Source organism: Bufo gargarizans, chromosome 2 (genome assembly GCF_014858855.1).
Source record: "Bufo gargarizans isolate SCDJY-AF-19 chromosome 2, ASM1485885v1, whole genome shotgun sequence".
NCBI lineage: Eukaryota > Metazoa > Chordata > Amphibia > Anura > Bufonidae > Bufo > Bufo gargarizans.
The window spans coordinates 152,664,480-152,682,108 of NC_058081.1; the positions used below are offsets into that span (position 1 = coordinate 152,664,480).

General features: G+C 43.4%; 1 protein-coding gene across 1 annotated transcript; it reads left to right on the top strand.

The window, feature by feature from the left end:
• The first annotated feature begins 1,294 nt into the window (after nucleotides 1–1,294).
• On the top strand, nucleotides 1,295–16,492 carry LOC122927611 (nicotinamide riboside kinase 2-like). Its single transcript, XM_044279607.1, has 8 exons — nucleotides 1,295–1,508; nucleotides 7,186–7,276; nucleotides 9,132–9,177; nucleotides 9,304–9,487; nucleotides 10,749–10,820; nucleotides 15,041–15,147; nucleotides 15,233–15,312; nucleotides 16,301–16,492. Exons 1-8 carry the CDS (start codon nucleotides 1,483–1,485, stop codon nucleotides 16,304–16,306), a joined length of 612 nt encoding a protein of 203 aa, XP_044135542.1. The 5' UTR covers nucleotides 1,295–1,482; the 3' UTR covers nucleotides 16,307–16,492.
• The last annotated feature ends 1,137 nt before the right edge of the window (nucleotides 16,493–17,629 follow it).

The window sequence follows — 17,629 nt, forward strand, 5'->3', positions numbered from 1 at the left end:
ACTATACTACACATATATCCTGTTTATTACCCCCTCTAGGAAGCATAGGGAATGCACTATACACCTATATATGTGAAATAGTGTTAATCGTGAATATTCTAATTGTGAATTTTTATCGGCACTTTGAGAATTCGCGAAGATGTAGAATTTAGTGCTATATCTTCGCAAATAATATTCTAGATTTTTTTTTTCTGTAACCTCCCTTCTTGCTTGTGGGCCAATGAGAAGGCTGCAATGTCTTTGTCTGAGCTTAGCAACATCCCTAGCAACCAATAGGAAAGTTGCCAAACCCCTTACTATATAAGAACCTGCCCAGCAGCCATTTTCTGCAGTTTTTTGCAGTTCTGAGCTGTGACATTGCTGTGCTCTGTGCTTTCATCTGTATCTTATTCCTTATCCAATTATATTAGATAGTGTATATATATATATATATATATATATATATATATTACAGATAGTTAGTGGGAGATAGTCAGTGTAGGTTATATCCTGATATAGTGTAGCTGATAGGTTCCAGTGCAGGGTGTTTTCTCCAGTCTCAGGAAACTTTTAGCAGCTTGAAAAATGTAACAAAAGTGACCCACGCCTGTATTGCGCACACAATATGCGCATATTACATTGCCGATTTTCGCAATCAAGAAAAATAATGACTGGAGATCACGAATTCTAGAATTTGCTAATTTATCACAAATATTAGGTTAAAAATTTGCTAAATATAGGCGAACACGAATATTGCCTGATGCTGCTCATCACTAATGTGGAATATGTGTTCTTTGCACTATAGACTCCACATATATCCTGCTCATTCCCCCTCTAGGAAGCACAGGGAATTCACTATACACCTGTAGATGTGGGATATGTGTTCTTTCCATCTTTAATAAATACATGGAGCTGATTACTTCCTATAGTTATATAGAATATATTTCTATTCTATGTCTTACAAATAGTATTCTTAGTATGTCCCTTGCTAAGGAGTTTCAGAAAAGCGCAGAGCTAAACTCCAGGACCCCAGCAGAAGCGATGGAACAGCCCGTGTATTCCCAGGTTGCCCAGCGCAGCAGTCTCAGCATGGTGACCAGACACACAGCAGTTGCGGTTCCTGAGCGGCACTGTGACATGTGCGGCTTCCCGTCCTGTGACAGCCGTGCCGGGGTCCGGAGCAGGGCACCGAGTCCTAGCATCTCTCAGCGCTGCACTGACAGCAGAAGATGACGTCACGTTGCTCCTCCTCCCTCCCACACTGGCGGCCAATAGGAGCGGCTGCCGCACCTGGCGCCCCCCTCCGCAGCCCAGGCTCGTCCTTTCCTTATCTCCCGTTCTAAGTGAGAAGTTGTGCTCCGCGCTGCTCCGGTCAAAATGGAGGCTTTTACAAGTAGTTGACGTTGACTTCGTCCCCTTCTGCTCTCTGCTCATCTCTAGGGTTTACCAATTTCCATCTTTTTTTTATTTTCGTGTGTGTGGATTTCGCTGAAAGGAGACATTATGCAGATCATCTTAGGCATTGGCGGGTGAGTCACTGCGCATGCGCTAACTGCACGAGGCTGTGCAACAGCTGCTGCTTCATGTTGGCGGACTGTAAAGCCCAGCATGCCTCCCACTGCTGTGATTGGCTGCTGCGTGTGCGATTGAGTGCTCCATGGCTTAGAGCCGAAAGATCCTGATGTGTTGTAGTCTATGGTTTTACTGGGGGTAGAGGGACTGTCATTTAATTGCATGCAGATTATGGCCATGTCCTCTGGACTTCTTGTCTGTCCTATGACGTCATCAGGTTGTAAATATGTCACCGTATTTCTGGTTCTTGTCCCATTAAGTGGCTTTTCTTGCCGACTGCACCAACTCTCGGATCCAGTCACGTCATAAGGATTGATTATACATGATTGTGAATATTTCTGTCCTGTTAGTCGTAATTAATCAATGTATTTCTCTTAATTTCTACGTCTATATTAATATTGTCCCTTACCATCTCCTCTGTTACACGTAACTTCTGTGCCCGGTGGGTGTGGTGGCCTTGGCGAGATGTGATAATGTTTCCCTCCATTCTCAGGACACGTCTTGTGTGGTAACTGGACTGATGGTTTGCATCATCCAGCATGTGCTGTCCCCGGATCACCGATACGGAGCTGGGATCAGACCACGTCCCACTGTAGTGTCCAGATTTAAAGGTCCTATTACCATTAGGGTATTTCAGAGGAGCGTGATTTCCCATTATTTGACACTCCACCTTTTACAGGACCGTGCGGTATGATAATGATTTATAATGCTTTGTGTCTCTGCCTGGCATTCACCTGACCATATCCGTTTGGCATTCTGCAAAACCCGGATACTGGCCATGTGCATTTCAGCGTTCCGTATTTTGCTGATCAGCACATCTCCCTATATGTTTGAAATGCCTATTCTTGTCTGCCAAACAGACAGGAATAGGACATGTTTTTGTTTTTAATCGTACAGATGATCGCTAACGAGCGCTCATAGTAACACTCAATAGCGATGATCAGGCTGTGAAAAAGTACAAGCAAAAAGGCTAAGCCGATCATTTGTGCGCACGCCAAAATAATTGTTTACCGACAGCAGTTTGCGCTGCGTCACCAAGCAAGTCAATATGGCAAAGAGTGATGGCATTAGCAATCACTCCTTCCCATACTGTGGAGGAGATCGCTGCATGTAATAGCATTGGTCTCCTCCACCAGTGATCAGCAGGTTGTCAGGAAGGAAAGCTTCCCTCCCGGCAATCTGCTGGTACATTGTCCCCTATAAAGGGACCTTTAGAGTTAAGGTCGGCCAGAGACACACAGCATTATAAGTTATTATAGCAGTGTCCATAACAGGTAATCATACTCCCACGCGTAGCCTGTTTTCCCCACTGGACAGGCTAAAGTTTCCCTTAGACGGGCAGATATTCTTTCGTTAATGAGCGGCAAGCAGAGGCCGATTGGCCATAGACCTTACAGGGAAAATTCCCAGGGGGCGGCCTGGGCCCTCCGCACGGCCGGCCAGTGGAAGTTTCTGGGGATGTATTTTGTGCTGTCGGCAGTATTTCGTGATGACTGTGGTATTTGGCTCTGTGGGGTGGCATAATGTGCCACAATATGGTATTGCCGGTCCTGCCTTTCATCAATTTGGACCTGACTACAAAATGGGGCCACTTTTAGTATTTTTTTTTTTTTTTCCAGGGCCAGTTTTAGTTGCCAATCCGCCCCTTTCGGCAAGCAACAACAGAAATGAATAATCGCTAAGGAGGAGATTTATCAAAACTGGTGTAATGGAAAATTGGCTTAGTTGTCCATAGCAACCAGATTCCAACTTTCATTTTCCAATGGATCTCTGAAAAATGAAGGGGCAATCTGATTGGTTGTTATGGACAACTGTCAGCATTCATTTATGCCAGTTTTGATAAATCTCTCCCTAAATGTATTTGATGTTCGCCCCTAGAGCATTTACACTACTAAGTGATTAAATGAGGTGGTATGGTGGTGACTGATTCGTCTGATCCATGGAAAATGACTGATTTATCGCTCGTCGTTCAGTAATTGCACAATATTACATAAGACGGTAATTGCTCATATTAAATTCAAACTAATCACTCTGGGTGTGAGCTGCAGGCTATAGAGCGAGAGGAGCTGAGCAGATTGATGTATAGTTTTATGGGAAAAGACTCAGAAAAACGTTCTGTGCTTAAGGAGTCATGTGGGTGGCCCTACTCAGACTGCCGGCTTTCTCGCTGAGTGCGCATTCACAGATTTGGACCACCTACATGACTGCTTAGCTCAGAATGAGATTTACATTAAAGGGGTTTTCTGGATTTTTTATATTGATGACGTCACCCGTGATGCTAGGCAGACTGGACCCCCATCGCGTGGATCAAAACCTCCGGTGGCCGTGCAGGGATCCAGAGTGACGCGGGTGCCGGGCAATGGGTTAAGTATAGAAGGGGCCTGGGCATTGTGGGGGTATTTTTAGACTTGGATAACCCCTATAAATCTTTTTTCATGAAACTACATATTAGGCTACTTTCACACTTGTGTTTGGTACGGATCTGTTCAGATAACGCAACCGCCTGCATCCGTTCAGAACTGATCTGTTTGTATTATCTTTAAAGGGGTTCTGCAGTTTGTTTCAACTGATGATCTATCCTCTGGATAGATCATCCGCATCTGATCGGCGGGGGTTCAACACCAGGGACCCCTGCCGATCAGCTGTTAGAGAAGGCAGCGGCGCTGGCAGTAGTGCCGCTGTTCTGCCAGATTTCTATAGCTTGCCGAAAGTCTATAGCGGAAGTGACGTGGTGCGCTGCGCAAGCGCACAAGCGTACTCCAGTGAAGCATTCCTGCTGCCTCCACTGGAGTAGTTCGCACACCGCGCGTGCGCTGACTTAAGGGTATAGCTTTCTTAAAGTGACAGTCATCTCCATTAATCTACATGAATTTGTACCCTCGCGGGCTCGCTTCGCTCGCCACGCATCGGGCTCGGCCTCGCTGCGCTCGGCATTTAGTAAAACTAACTCTATGCCGCCATTGATAGTAAAGAAGGAAACGGATGGTAAAGAAAGAGATGGATAGTCTCTTTCTTTACTATCAATGGCGGCATAGTCAGTTTTACTAAATGCTGAGCGCAGCGAGGCCGAGCCCGATGCGTGGCGAGCGTACAAATTCATGTAGATGCTGTATTTTACTGGAGGTGACTGTCACTTTAAGGCGATGATTCGGATGATTTGTAGAAGTGCGCTTGCGCAGCGCACACGTCACTTCCGCTATAGACTTTCGGCAAACTATAGAAATCTGGCAGAACACCGCGTCTTCTCGCTGTTTACCACAGGCCCAGTGACGTCACAACTAGCATCAATTGCCTTGGCGGGGCTAAGTTCCATTCAAGTGAACAGAGCCTAGCCGCTCCCAGGCCAGTTGATATTAGTCGTGATGTCACTGGGCCTGCGGTAAACAGTGAGAACGCCGCGGCGCTACTGGAGCGCCGCTGCCTTCTCAAACAGCTAATCGGCAGGGGTCCCTGGTGTCAGACCCCCGCCAATCAGATGCTGATGATCTATCCAGAGGATAGAGCATCAGTTTTAACAAACTGTAGAACACCTTTAACATAGCCAAGACAGATCCGTCTTTAACACTATTGAAAGTCAATGGGGGACGGATCCGTTTTCTATTGTGCCAGATTGTTTGAGTGAAAACGGATCCGTCCCCATTGACTTACATTGTGTGTCAGGACCGGATCCGTTTGGCTCAGTTTCGTCAGACGGACACCAAAACTCTGCAAGCAGCGTTTTGGTGTCCGCCTCCAAAGCCGAATGCAAACGGAATGGAGCCAAACTGATGCATTCTAAGTGGATCCTTTTCCATTCAAAATGCATTATGGCAAAACTGATGCGTTTTGGCTTTCCGTTTGAGAGATCCGTTCAGGGCTCTCACAAGCGGTCCAAAATGGGAGTGTGAAAGTAAACTTAGTCTGCTCAGCTTCTCCTGCTCTATAATGTGCTGCCTGCAGATTGCACTGCATTTTCAAGATGGCTGATTCCCTTTAAGGCAGAGACGCTGTAAAATGTTGACTTTGTTACTAGGCTGCAGAACAATGAGTCGTTGCTTGTTGATTCCTATGAGGAAATCCAGACAATGGTGTCTCCTCTGCAGGGTTCCTTAATGTCAAGTTCTCTCGCTGAGCCTGCCTTTCATGGCGCTTGTCCGTGTTACCATGGTCATAGCAATTATTGATCTAGGACCTCTAGGGTCAGTATGTCATTTACATATCACAAATTCTCTTAGCCATCAGTCGGAATTAAGACAGTCTAATATTCATGATTCCGCGAGGTTCTGTTCTTCATATCTGGTTGGTTGGCTGCTTGGTGCTCTTTGATCGTGACATTTCATTATTAATTTCATCTACTGTATTTCCCATTAATTAATAATATTGCTTACCATGGCCGTGCCAAGGTTACTAGTTATATGTGAAGATCCTGACGGCAGTACTAAGTTTTAGCATCCATAGTTCTTTATTTTTATATCAGAATTTGTGTGTGTGTGTGTGTGTGTGTGTGTGTGTGTGTGTGTGTGTGTGTGTGTGTGTGTGTGTGTGTGTGTGTGTGTGTATAGATAGATAGATAATATACTTTTTTTTTTTTTTATTTTTTTAAAAAGGCCAGGTATTTCCTTTTGAGGTTGCTAGTAGTTCAAGGTTTACTGTCTTCCTTGGCATGGTATCTGCGCTATGTTGGTCTGTCCATACCAATAGCATAAGTCTACCATAAATTTATATATTTTTTTTAAATACCATAACTGTGCACTGTTGTATTTAAAAGTGTAGTTGGGACTGTGCGATCTTGATTTATACTCGTCAAATGTGTACCAAAAGTACACACCCTCTCCATACTTTTAGCCATTAAAGGGAATTTACTGTTAAACTAGGCACACTAACTTGTAGCGCTAGCTTTATTCTGGAGAAAAAGTACTTTTAGTCCATATGCAGATAAGCAGTTAAAGGGAATCTGTCAGCAGTTTTGTCAATGCTAAGCTGTAGAGAGCACTAGGTAGGGATTGGGAGAGAATTAGAAATATACCTTTTATGACATTTTCTCTTCAGGAGCAGTGTGAATATGAAGTTATATTCTGCCTTTTTCAGTACCCAGGAGGTGGAGCTACTATGAAGTGCTCTGTCCATTAAGCTGCTTCACAATCCCTCCTCCAAGTGACAGTCATAGTGGTCTCCTATTTGGATACTACAGCTGTCACTTGGAGGGGCTGTGAAGCAGCTCAATGCAGAGAGCCCTTCATAGTGAAGTCCCACATTAGGCACTTGCAGGATCAGAATTTGGCGCAATAAAAGTTCATGTTCTCACTACTGATGAAAAAAGCCCCACACAAGGTATCTACCCAGCCCCTACCCATCAGTTTAGCATGGTCAAAAGTAGTGACTAAACTTTAATTTAATTTTAGTTTTTCCTTTTTTTATTAATTTGGAAAAAAAAAATATATATATATATAAAATTCTGTTTTCACTTTGTCATTATGGGCTATTGAGTGCAGAATGATGGGGAAAACGTGACATTTGGGAGCATAAGGCCGCAACAGAACAAAATGTGAAAAAAGGTCTGAAGACTTTCTGAATGCGCTGTACCTGATCTCGTAATAGAACATGTGGGGCCACTAAGTATACTGCATCTCATCTAGATGTTTCTTCTCGTTTTAGCGTTACCAACGGTGGGAAGACCACTCTGACCAACAGATTAATAAAATCTCTGCCCAACTGTTGCGTTGTGCATCAAGATGACTTCTTCAAGGTAATGATGTGAATGATTCTATTTTTAGGCTACTTTTACGCTCGCGTTTGGTGCGGATCTGTCATGGATCTGCACAAACGCATCCGTTCAGATAATACAACCGTCTGCATCCGTTCAAAACGGATCTGTTTGTATTATCTGTAACATAGCCAAAACTGATCCGTCTTGATCACCATTGAAAACGGATCCGTCCCTATTGACTTTCATTATGTGTCAGGACTAGAGATGAGCGAACTTCTGTTTTAAGTTCGGCGTCTAAAGTTCGGGTTTGGATTAGCGGAGAATCCCGATCTGGAACCGGATATGGATTCCAACTTCCGTTGTGGTCCGTGGTAGCGGAATCAATAATGGCCGATTATTGATTCCGCTACCACGGACCACAACGGAAGTCGGAATCCATATCCGGTTCCAGATCGGGATTCTCCGCTAATCCAAACCCGAACTTTAGACGCCGAACTTAAAACAGAAGTTCGCTCATCTCTAGTCAGGACGGATCCGTTTGGCTCAGTTTTGTCAGGCGGACACCAAAACGCTGCAAGCAGCGTTTTGGTGTCTGTCTCCAGAGCAGAATGCAGGCAGAACGGAGGCAAACTGATGCATTCTGAGCGGATCCTAATTCATTCAGAATGCATTGAGGGCAAAACTGATCCGTTTTGGACCGCTAGTGAGAGCCCTGAACGGATCTCGCAAACGGAAACCAAAACGCCAATGTGAAAGTAGCCTTCTGTGTGTTCTCTTACTGTAGAGATAGAAGTTAAGTGTATGATATAGTTTGGATCATGGTGTATTAGTCATTCATAGTCGTAGGTGATTACTTAGGTGCTTATTTTGTGCCACCCTCTAGTTGGCATGGGACATTTATAGAGCGATATAGTTGTCTTTGCAGCTGGCACTTTAGTATACAGCTTAATACATGGTTCACATGCCCTTCTGTTCAGTGGATAATGGTCTCACTATTTTGCGGGTAAAACTGAGGTATTGCCTAATAAAGTGTGGAGCCATTAGTTGTTGCATGTGTAATGGGTGTCGGCTGGATGCGTTTACCGCAGCCTGTGTTCTTACCCTAAAGGTGCCTGCAAACGATTCAGATTACACGCGGGTCCGCAATACACTGGGCACCAGCCGGGTGCGGGACCTATTCACTTGAATGGGTCCGCAATTCCAGAGATGCGGAATGGAACCCTACAGAAGCACTACAGAGTGCTTCCGTGGGTTCTGTTCCGTGCCTCCGCACTGCTAAAAGAGAGAACTTGCTCTATCTTTTTGCGGAACGGACGGATCGTGGACCCCATTCAAGTAAATGGGGTCGTGATCCGCGTGCGGCAGTCCACAGCATGGAGGGGCAACAGTCGTGTGAACAAACCCTAATACAGTATCGGCAAAGTGAATGAGATTAGACAAATCTCATGTACACTTTTCTTTTTTCCATGCAGAAATTGACCTGCCATGCAGATTTGGAAATCTGCAGCATGTGAATTGTTCGTGCAAATCTATATTATTTTTTTGTGTGCGGATTTCACCCTATTCAATGCAAGTTTTTTTTTGAATCTACACTAAATACTAAAGAGAATTAATAATAATAATATTATTATAGCGCCATTCATTCCATGGCACTGTACATAGGATAAGGGGTATACATACATAATACAGATAATTGCACTAAGCATGAACAAGACGAGTTAGACTAGACTGGTACAGAAGGAGAGAGGGCCCACAATCTACACATATATATAGTCTGAAGAGCTCTGCTCGTGCACGTTGGGACATTGACTAGTATGGTTTGCATGTTCTGTCAGTCTGCTGTATGTTACGGTTTTATAGAGACAATGCTCTTGTATATTTTTCACTGTTTCAGCCTCAGGACCAGATCTCAGTGGAAGATGGATTTAAGCAGTATGATGGTAAGAAGGTGTCGCTGCTACACTCCCCTCACATAACTGAAGGCGGCTGCTGCTAGCAAATTCATGAAACGAGTTCCCTCTGTAGAGTCCAACGTTCCGACTACTTTGTGTTTCGCTCCTTTCCAGTGATAGGTGCTTTGGATATTGAAGCCATGATTGAAACCATTGCGGCCTGGAAAAAGGATCCTGTGAAGTTTGAGCGATCCCATGGTGTAAACAACAGTCTGGATAGTGAGACCTCCGAAGGAACCAAGGAGCAGGAGTCTTTTCATATCCTGATTGTGGAAGGTTTTCTTCTGTACACCTATGAGTAAGTGTTTTGTTTAGTTTTTTCCTTTGGCTGTGTATATGGGGAAAGCTCCTGACGAACACAACAAGATGCATCCACGAGTCCTATGTACCCAGAATATGGCAAGAGGGTTCCTTGGCATATGTTGAGCTGGTATGCATCAGCCGACCTTTTTTAAAAAATAAATAAAAATTATTTTGGGAGTCATTGACTGATGTATGCCTATACAGTAGCTGCTGACATATACCTACATGTGTTAAAAGATCATATATAAATTCTGCCTGCAAGTAATAGTCTCGTGCACGCTGCACAGTATGGTGGCCGACCCTTTATGGTCCACACAAAGTCCTGAGTATTGCCCCGTATGCATTTCTCCATATGGCATCATATTCCATCCTAGAAGCGGTTCTGTATTGTGAGCCTCCTTCTGGACTGCTTCTAGGGAAGAATACTTCTGTAATATAGCATGCTGCAATGGTTTTTTGCGGATTCCTTTTGAATCCGTAAGGAAAAACCTCTGTGCATTTGTTTAAAATTCAAGGCCTATGGCGGTACTTCTGCTCTATAGCAGGTTATGGCTGTGTAGTGTGGATCTCTGTAATACAGCAGTATCCATAAGCCTAAGGCCCATGGGTCTGCCCCCTAAGCCAAGGACCTTATGCTTTGTGGATGTTCATCCGCCAATATTTGGGCCCTCTGCCTGACTGTTAGAAACGTCCTTGTTTTCTTTATATGCTGTGGACTGGTATGTTAAAGGGGACCTGTCCCCTCTCCTGACATGTCTGTTTAGGACATAATTATATTCCTGTGAAATAAGACATCTGGAGTATTTTTTTCGCAGAACTTTCTTGGAAACCTATGAAGAACTGGACATCTGGGTGTTACCAGGTTGTCCCTACGTGCTCCGTGGTGGCAATATCGGACTGTGCAGGGGACACTCAGTTGCCAAATTATTCATCTTTTTCCAAGGGGGGGGGGGGGGATTGGTCAGTGTTCTAAGGATAGATGCTCCAGAATTGTAATTTCATGATGAATGCAAGTATTTACTAAAACAGACCTGTCAGTAGAGGTGATGGGTTCTCTTTAAATACATGGGGTGAGTTGGCGTGCAATTTGCAATGTGTGTAACTAATAAAAGCCACATACCTTTTGGGTGTAGAATATCAGATCTTAGGCTATACATTCTATTTTTGTATAATATATAATTGTATAATAAAACTTCAATATAGCGCTTGTTGAAATGTTAGTTTTGATTCATATATTTTATTTTTTTACATTGCAGACCACTGATTGAGTTATTTACACACCGATATTTTATTTCCATACCCTACGATGAATGCAAGAAAAGAAGGAGGTAAATGCACTTGTTTGTATGTATATTTTAGTGAATCACTCATGTTCTACAATGTGCAATATCCCTTTCAGCCTGATCCTTGTTACACTGTAGCTTTTCATGTCTGTCCAGCAGGAATCTGTTAGCAGTCGGGGGGTTAGGGATGCTGTGGCAGGATGTCGTCTGTTGTCACCCATCTTATAATGAGTGCTCATTACATCAGTGTTCATGGGATGGGACAGGATATGTGCCTTTTCCCTTTATGCCAATGCAAACGTTAGGCTAGTTTCAGACGAGCGTGTTCATTCCAGGAAACGCTCTCAATGTGTAGGCGTCATTTCCCAGTCTGAATGCTGCTATAGTGACAACTAATTATAATCCTTTATAAGGCTCCGCTGTAATGAACTGTACTGACCGATTTGCATGAAAGTGGAATATCTGCAGCATAACTTGACCAGTGGTGCGGATTTTAATCTGCGGCATGTCAGCTTATGCTGCGAATTCCTGATGCGGGTTTCAACCTTTGCAATGCACAGGGGGAAATTTGCAACAAATCTGCAGGCAACACCCCGCCTCATGTGGTTTTACACTAATAATGTTATATAGGTTAGGAATTGGTGACACATGTATTATTGGCAAGCTGTGATGGCACTACACGGATTTGCGATTCTGGCATTCACAGTGTTAATGGCAGGACGTGGCACTGTGCTATATCACAGGAGACAGCTGCTAGTGGACAGGAGGGTGATACTTTTTGCTGTCAGCATTCTGGCAACGTGAATGTGAAATACTGCGGTGAGAGGAGTGATCACATTCACTTACTATATAAATAGCCATATGTTCGCAGTTGTCCTCTTTTTGTAGAGTGGACACCGTACCATTGGCCCTGGCACTATGGTATCGCAGCTTGCTTAGTCATTCCTTGGGATAGTTTGAAACAATGTGATGTGATGAACTTTCCTATCTAGAGACCTTATGTACCAGAATAGCATAGAACATGTGTTTTCTTATCGCCCACAAAACAGCTGAAATATTTGTAATCCCAGGCACTGGTGGGATTGATAGGGTTAACCAGCTGTAACCATACTGCACCACCCCTGTAGAGAGTATGTCTGCATACAGATGACTGTCCTGAAGGAGAGTGGAGATTTAGGGATGAGATAAAACTTTGTGACTTTAGTGTTCTGTATTCAAGTGTTTCCTAGAATGATGATGTCTGCATTCCGGCCCGGCTCATGTATTTGTCCTGCAGATAACATGTTCCAGATCCCTTATTAAGATATTACGCATTTTCTTTTGACCTCTATTCCTCCTTTTGACTTGCAAGCAGCACATGGCTATTTGGCTGCGTGAACTGCTCCAATACTCAAGTCAGGGGGGCTGCCTGGGTGAAAATGGAGGTATGTCCGGGTTCAGCTCTGAACCCGGACAACCCCTTTAAAGCGGGGTCTGACAGTTGGAGGGGAAAATAATGAAAATGCTAAAATAAAACCATGCACCTCTCCTCAATCCCCTACTGGCCTATGTTTACAGGCTGCCAGCAATGACGGTTTGGTAATGCAATGTGCTGATGCGGCAAGTCGCTGGCAGCCTGTAAGCAAAGACTGGAGGGAAACTGCTGGAACATCTGCGTTGAATCATCAGGGGATTTAACTACCTACCTGGTAACTGTTCAGCTTGGGCAGAAGTAGAGGGGGGAAGGGGGGGGGGGGGGACTGCTTTAGATGCTGCTATCTCCGGAATAGTAGCAGCTAGAAGCATGGAACTGGTCTTGTTTGAAAGCTCGCATCCCAAAATGACAGCTAAAGTCCAAGCTAAACAGTCAGGAATATTTGTGGGTAAAACCTGCTTTTACTTTCATCTGTGTTCACTGCCTCCCGAATTCTAACAATGATATCTCCCCATGTACTGAAGATAATGCAGTCATTCTGGTATTGTTTGAAAGCTTGGAATGCCAGCTAGCAAGACCAGTTACATGCTTCTAGCGTCAGCAGTCTGGAGGAGGGGAGTAGTTGCAGAGCTGACAGGCTGCAGGAGGAAAGGGAAAAAAAATATGGCATTATCATCATTGTACGGACTCGCATAATAAAATTATTTGTACCACACAGTCAACGGCGTAAATAAATTCTACAAAATAATAAATAAAATGCTGTTTTTTCTTCTTTCTTCCTAGAAATAAAATAAGTTATTTAATACACTATACATACTCCAAAATGGTTCATAAAAAAACCTACAACTAATCCTGCAAAATAAAATTAAATAAAAAAATATAGAAGAAAAAATTACTTATTGAACACAAAGGGGAGAAATATTATTGGTCTTTAAGGCTAAAATTAATTCACTAAGGGCATAAAAAAGCAATAGTGACCTTGAGTTGTATGCCTACAAGATTTACTGCAGACACACATTAAAAATCTATAATAAAAAAAGTTACATTCTTGGGTGGGTTTTCCAATTTTAACGTGACTGTTAGGAGGTTAAAGTGTAACTGCTGCTCTATTTTTATTTGTGTAATGTATAGGGGCAGTGATGTTAACTATTTTTGTAATATACTTTAAAGGGAACCTGTCACCTCTACTATGCTACCCTCACTGAGCTTTTCTAAAAGTATTATGCATTTTTGTACTTCCCGCCTTTCATATCTTACTTGTGTGACCAGAGAAGAGTCATATTTTCAAGCTCTGACTCGTCTCAGGTTAATTTGCATATCTATCAAAATCGAGCGTCCGCCTCTCAGTGCTCCTGCGCCGATTGAAGACAGGTACGGCACAGATGCGAGATTTTGAATGCAAACAGGGCTAGCAGAAAACGATCCCGTTCCCTGGCCCTGTCAATCAACATGAGGAGGTGTCTTTAGGATCTGAGGATGCGGCTGCTACCAGCAAGTAGCCGCCGTACTTGCTGGTAGCAAGGTAATTTTGCATATTTTAAAAGCATGTTTTTAACACAATCTAGTGGACCAAAATAATTACCATATTTTTCGCTTTATAAGACGCACCTGATGATAAGACGCACCTAGGTTTTTAAAGAGAAAAATAAGAAAAAAATATTTTGAACCAAAAGGTGTGCTTTTGGTAGCTTTTGAACTAATGGTGGTCTGTGGATGACGCACTGTTATGGGGGGGGATCTGTGGATGACTCACTGTTATGGGGGGGGATCTGTGGATGACGCACTGTTATGGGGGGGGATCTGTGGATGACGCACTGTTATGGGGGGGATCTGTGGATGACGCACTGTTATGGGGGGGATCTGTGGATGACGCACTGTTATGGGGGGGGGATCTGTGGATGACGCACTGTTATATGGGGGGGATCTGTGGATGACGCACTGTTATGGGGGGGATCTGTGGATGACGCACTGTTATGGGGGGGGGGGGGATCTGTGAAGCCCTTTAACTTCCGAACCCATTTATGTAGCGCTTCAAATGGGGATCCAGTGCAATTGTGTTACTGATGGATGCCATATAAGTAATTTTACTGGAATTTGCTGGCCGCAACTGAATCTATAAGGATAATATGCTAGAAAAACCAAATCTTTTCATGTGAGTTTCACATGGATCAGGATGCCTGAAGCCAGTACTTCTTCTCCTGGCCTTCTACATATAGAAACCTCCACTGGACTTTCTTGGTTGTTGTATAGCAATACTTTACATCTACAAAAAGTGACAATAGTAGATCTCCTTTATGTTGTGTGATCTACTGTTCTGACTGAGAGATCCTCCAGGCCAAGGCACCAAGTAGGGACACTGCCCTGCAGCTTCTTACTGTGGAAGACCAGTGTGATTTCTGCAAGCAATATGGTGGCTAGAGGCTCGATTACAATAGTCAGATAAATTGATAGAATTTCTTTGGGGACTTAAATGGATTCTCCACCTTTTGAACTAATTCTGGGTCCTTCCCGCTGGACCTGTCGAGGGAAACATACATACTTGCTCACTGGGTCATGTGCCAGTTGGGGGACATGTCACAGATGCAGCCAGTCATTGACTGCAGCGGCACACTTGACCCCTGTCCATGGCAAAAGTGACCAGAACGCCTGAACTAAATAGCGGGGAGCAGGTAAGTATACTTCCCTTCATAGGACCATCAGAATGAGAATAAGGGGCCAAATTTGTTAAAAAAAGGTGGGAAACCACTTCCATCTAGCTGCAGGAATTTGATCATGTATTTGTATGAACTCCTGTAGAGTTTTATTCTACAAATGTAGCCCCTTCTGATCTTCAGTGTCTCATTTGTTCCAGTTCCAGAAATTACACTGTTCCAGATCCACCGGGACTTTTTGATGGCCATGTCTGGCCAATGTATGTGAAGCACACAAATATCATGGAGGAAATGAATGTAATTGTGGGTAAGTGTTAATTTTCTGCGTGCAAGTTTAGGAATCGGGTGAATAGAAATAGGTGATTTGACAGACTTGTTCACTTTTGTTTTAGAACAACTTGATGGGACAAGTACAAGGGAAGAATTGTTTAACAGAGTGTATGGAGATGTGCTAAACCTGGTAAACTGCAAGGTAACTGCCCCGTAATATATCCACACCAAGTATTACTGAATTTGTAGACCTTTTGTGACTACAGGTCGGGCAGAGCCTGTCCTCGTCACTTAATCACACTGGTGCCTTTACAGTGTACCTGTGTGATCCGAGAGTGTGAAATCTGCAAATTGTTATAAAAGTACAGTAGAAAATAGATTAATTTTTAAATAAAATGAATGCAATCAATTTCACAAAAGTGGAATACCCCTTTAAAGAGGACCTTTCACCAGTCCTGACATTACAATATAAGTATGTGCCACAGTAGGGCATATTGAGCAGATGTCATATTGCTTATTTTATTTCTTACGATGGGCTGCTCCATTCCCCAACTGTGCCCCCTTTTATGGTTTCCCACCCTGTATGATAATCCATACCATCGGTACAGGGAGGAGGAGACGTCTGCGTTTCTGAGGTGGCGTGGGAGAAGGAGATGTCCCCTGAGAAACACGGCCGTCTCCTCCTCCCTGTACTGATGGGTTACAGCGGGGGAATGGAGCAGCCCATCGGGGGGGGGGAAAAAAATTAAGCAAGATCACATCGCATGAATATGCCCTACACTGCCAGGTACTTTATTGTAATGTCAGGACCACATAAAGGTTCTCTCTATAGTACAGTGTACTCCCTGCTGTTGGCAATGGCCTCTCAGATGTACTGCACATGCTCTGAGCTACCATCAGTACACCTCGAAGAGCCTCTTCAACAAGACCACCCATTTATACTGACTAGATAGGAGTTCCATCAGCACAATGCCTACTGATCATCATCTCTCAGAGAACCACCCTCTAGCAGACCATTTTGCAATGCAGTATTGTGTAGTCTTCTCAAAGGTTTCATATGTTAATTTTCGGTGGTACAGTTACATGGATAAATATACAGAACCCCTCTAATAAAGCCTTCCTCTGGGATATGTTCTACTGCGTTCATTTCCTAATATTCTAACCATTAGTATTTTCTTCTTTCTTTTCAGCATTAAGAAAAACACTTAAAACCTGTGGCCTTAACACCCGAAGATGGCTTTTGGATTTGACTTTATACACCTGTGTTATTCTTTGTGTCTGCAGTTTTTTTAATGGCATTAAGTTTTTTTTAATCATCAATAATTTTATAAACTGACTTCAAGCAAAGCACTCCACTCTAATAAACTATTTCTTCTAATCCAGCAGTGTTAGATATCTTAGAGTTTGTGTAGAAAACAAGATATGGGCTCCCAGTGCTTCATAGGGAAGCTATAAAAACCCTACTGAGTGTATTCCATGCAAGAACTGACATATCAGTGCCTCATAGCTAATTTTATTTATTTTGTTCAATATAATTAAAGGGGTTGTCTGCTTCCCTTACATTGATGACCTATCCTTTATCTGCTCGCCTTCAACATTGCAGCGGTGAGCAGGATAATTACAGTTCCTCTGTCCCTTTCATCCCAATGGGATAGCTCTATTCAAGAGACTTAGAACGGAGCCGTCCCATTGATCCGTCAATGGCGAGCAAGTAAACAGCGACCAGAACAAGCACTCGGTGTGTTCTCTTCATACAGTTGATTGGCAGACAACCCCTTTAAGGGTGCTGTTAAGGGACTGCGTGGTAACTTACTGCTAATTGCCCGCTGCCCCTTGACCTTTTCAGGTTGTGGCACAATAATTGTCATATCATGGCCGCTAATGACCCATGTAATGGCACCTTAGGTATTCTTAGGCTACTTTCACACTTGCGTTGTTGGATTCCGGCAGGCAGTTCTGTCACCGGAACTGCCTGCCGTCCGGCAATCTGTATGCAAACGGATACAATTTGTAGACTGATCCGGATGCGGATCCGTGTCATAAATGCATTGCATTACCAGATCTGTCTCCGGTTGTCAGTCATCCGGAAAAACAAATCCAGTATTTATCTATTTCGCATTTTTAAAGGTCTGCGCATGCGAAAAACGCAAAATCGGGTCCGTTTTTCTGGAACCGGCATTAATGCATTTCAATCGAAAATGATGCTGGATCCGGCATTCCAGCAAGTGTTCTGGAATTTTGAATTGAGAAAATACTGCAGCATGCTGTTATTTTCTCCGTCCAAAAAAACGTACAGTGACTGAACTGAAGACATCCTGATGCATACTGAACGGATTGCTCTCCATTCAGAATGCATTAGGATAAAACTTTTTTTTTTGTTGTTGTTTTTTTTACGGTATTGAGCCCCTAGGATGGTGCTCAATACTGCAAAAGTTTAACAATAATGTAAAAGCTTCTGGCTGGCACTCAAATAGATGGATTTACATGGACTGTTTAGTCTTGTAAAATATTCAGCATGT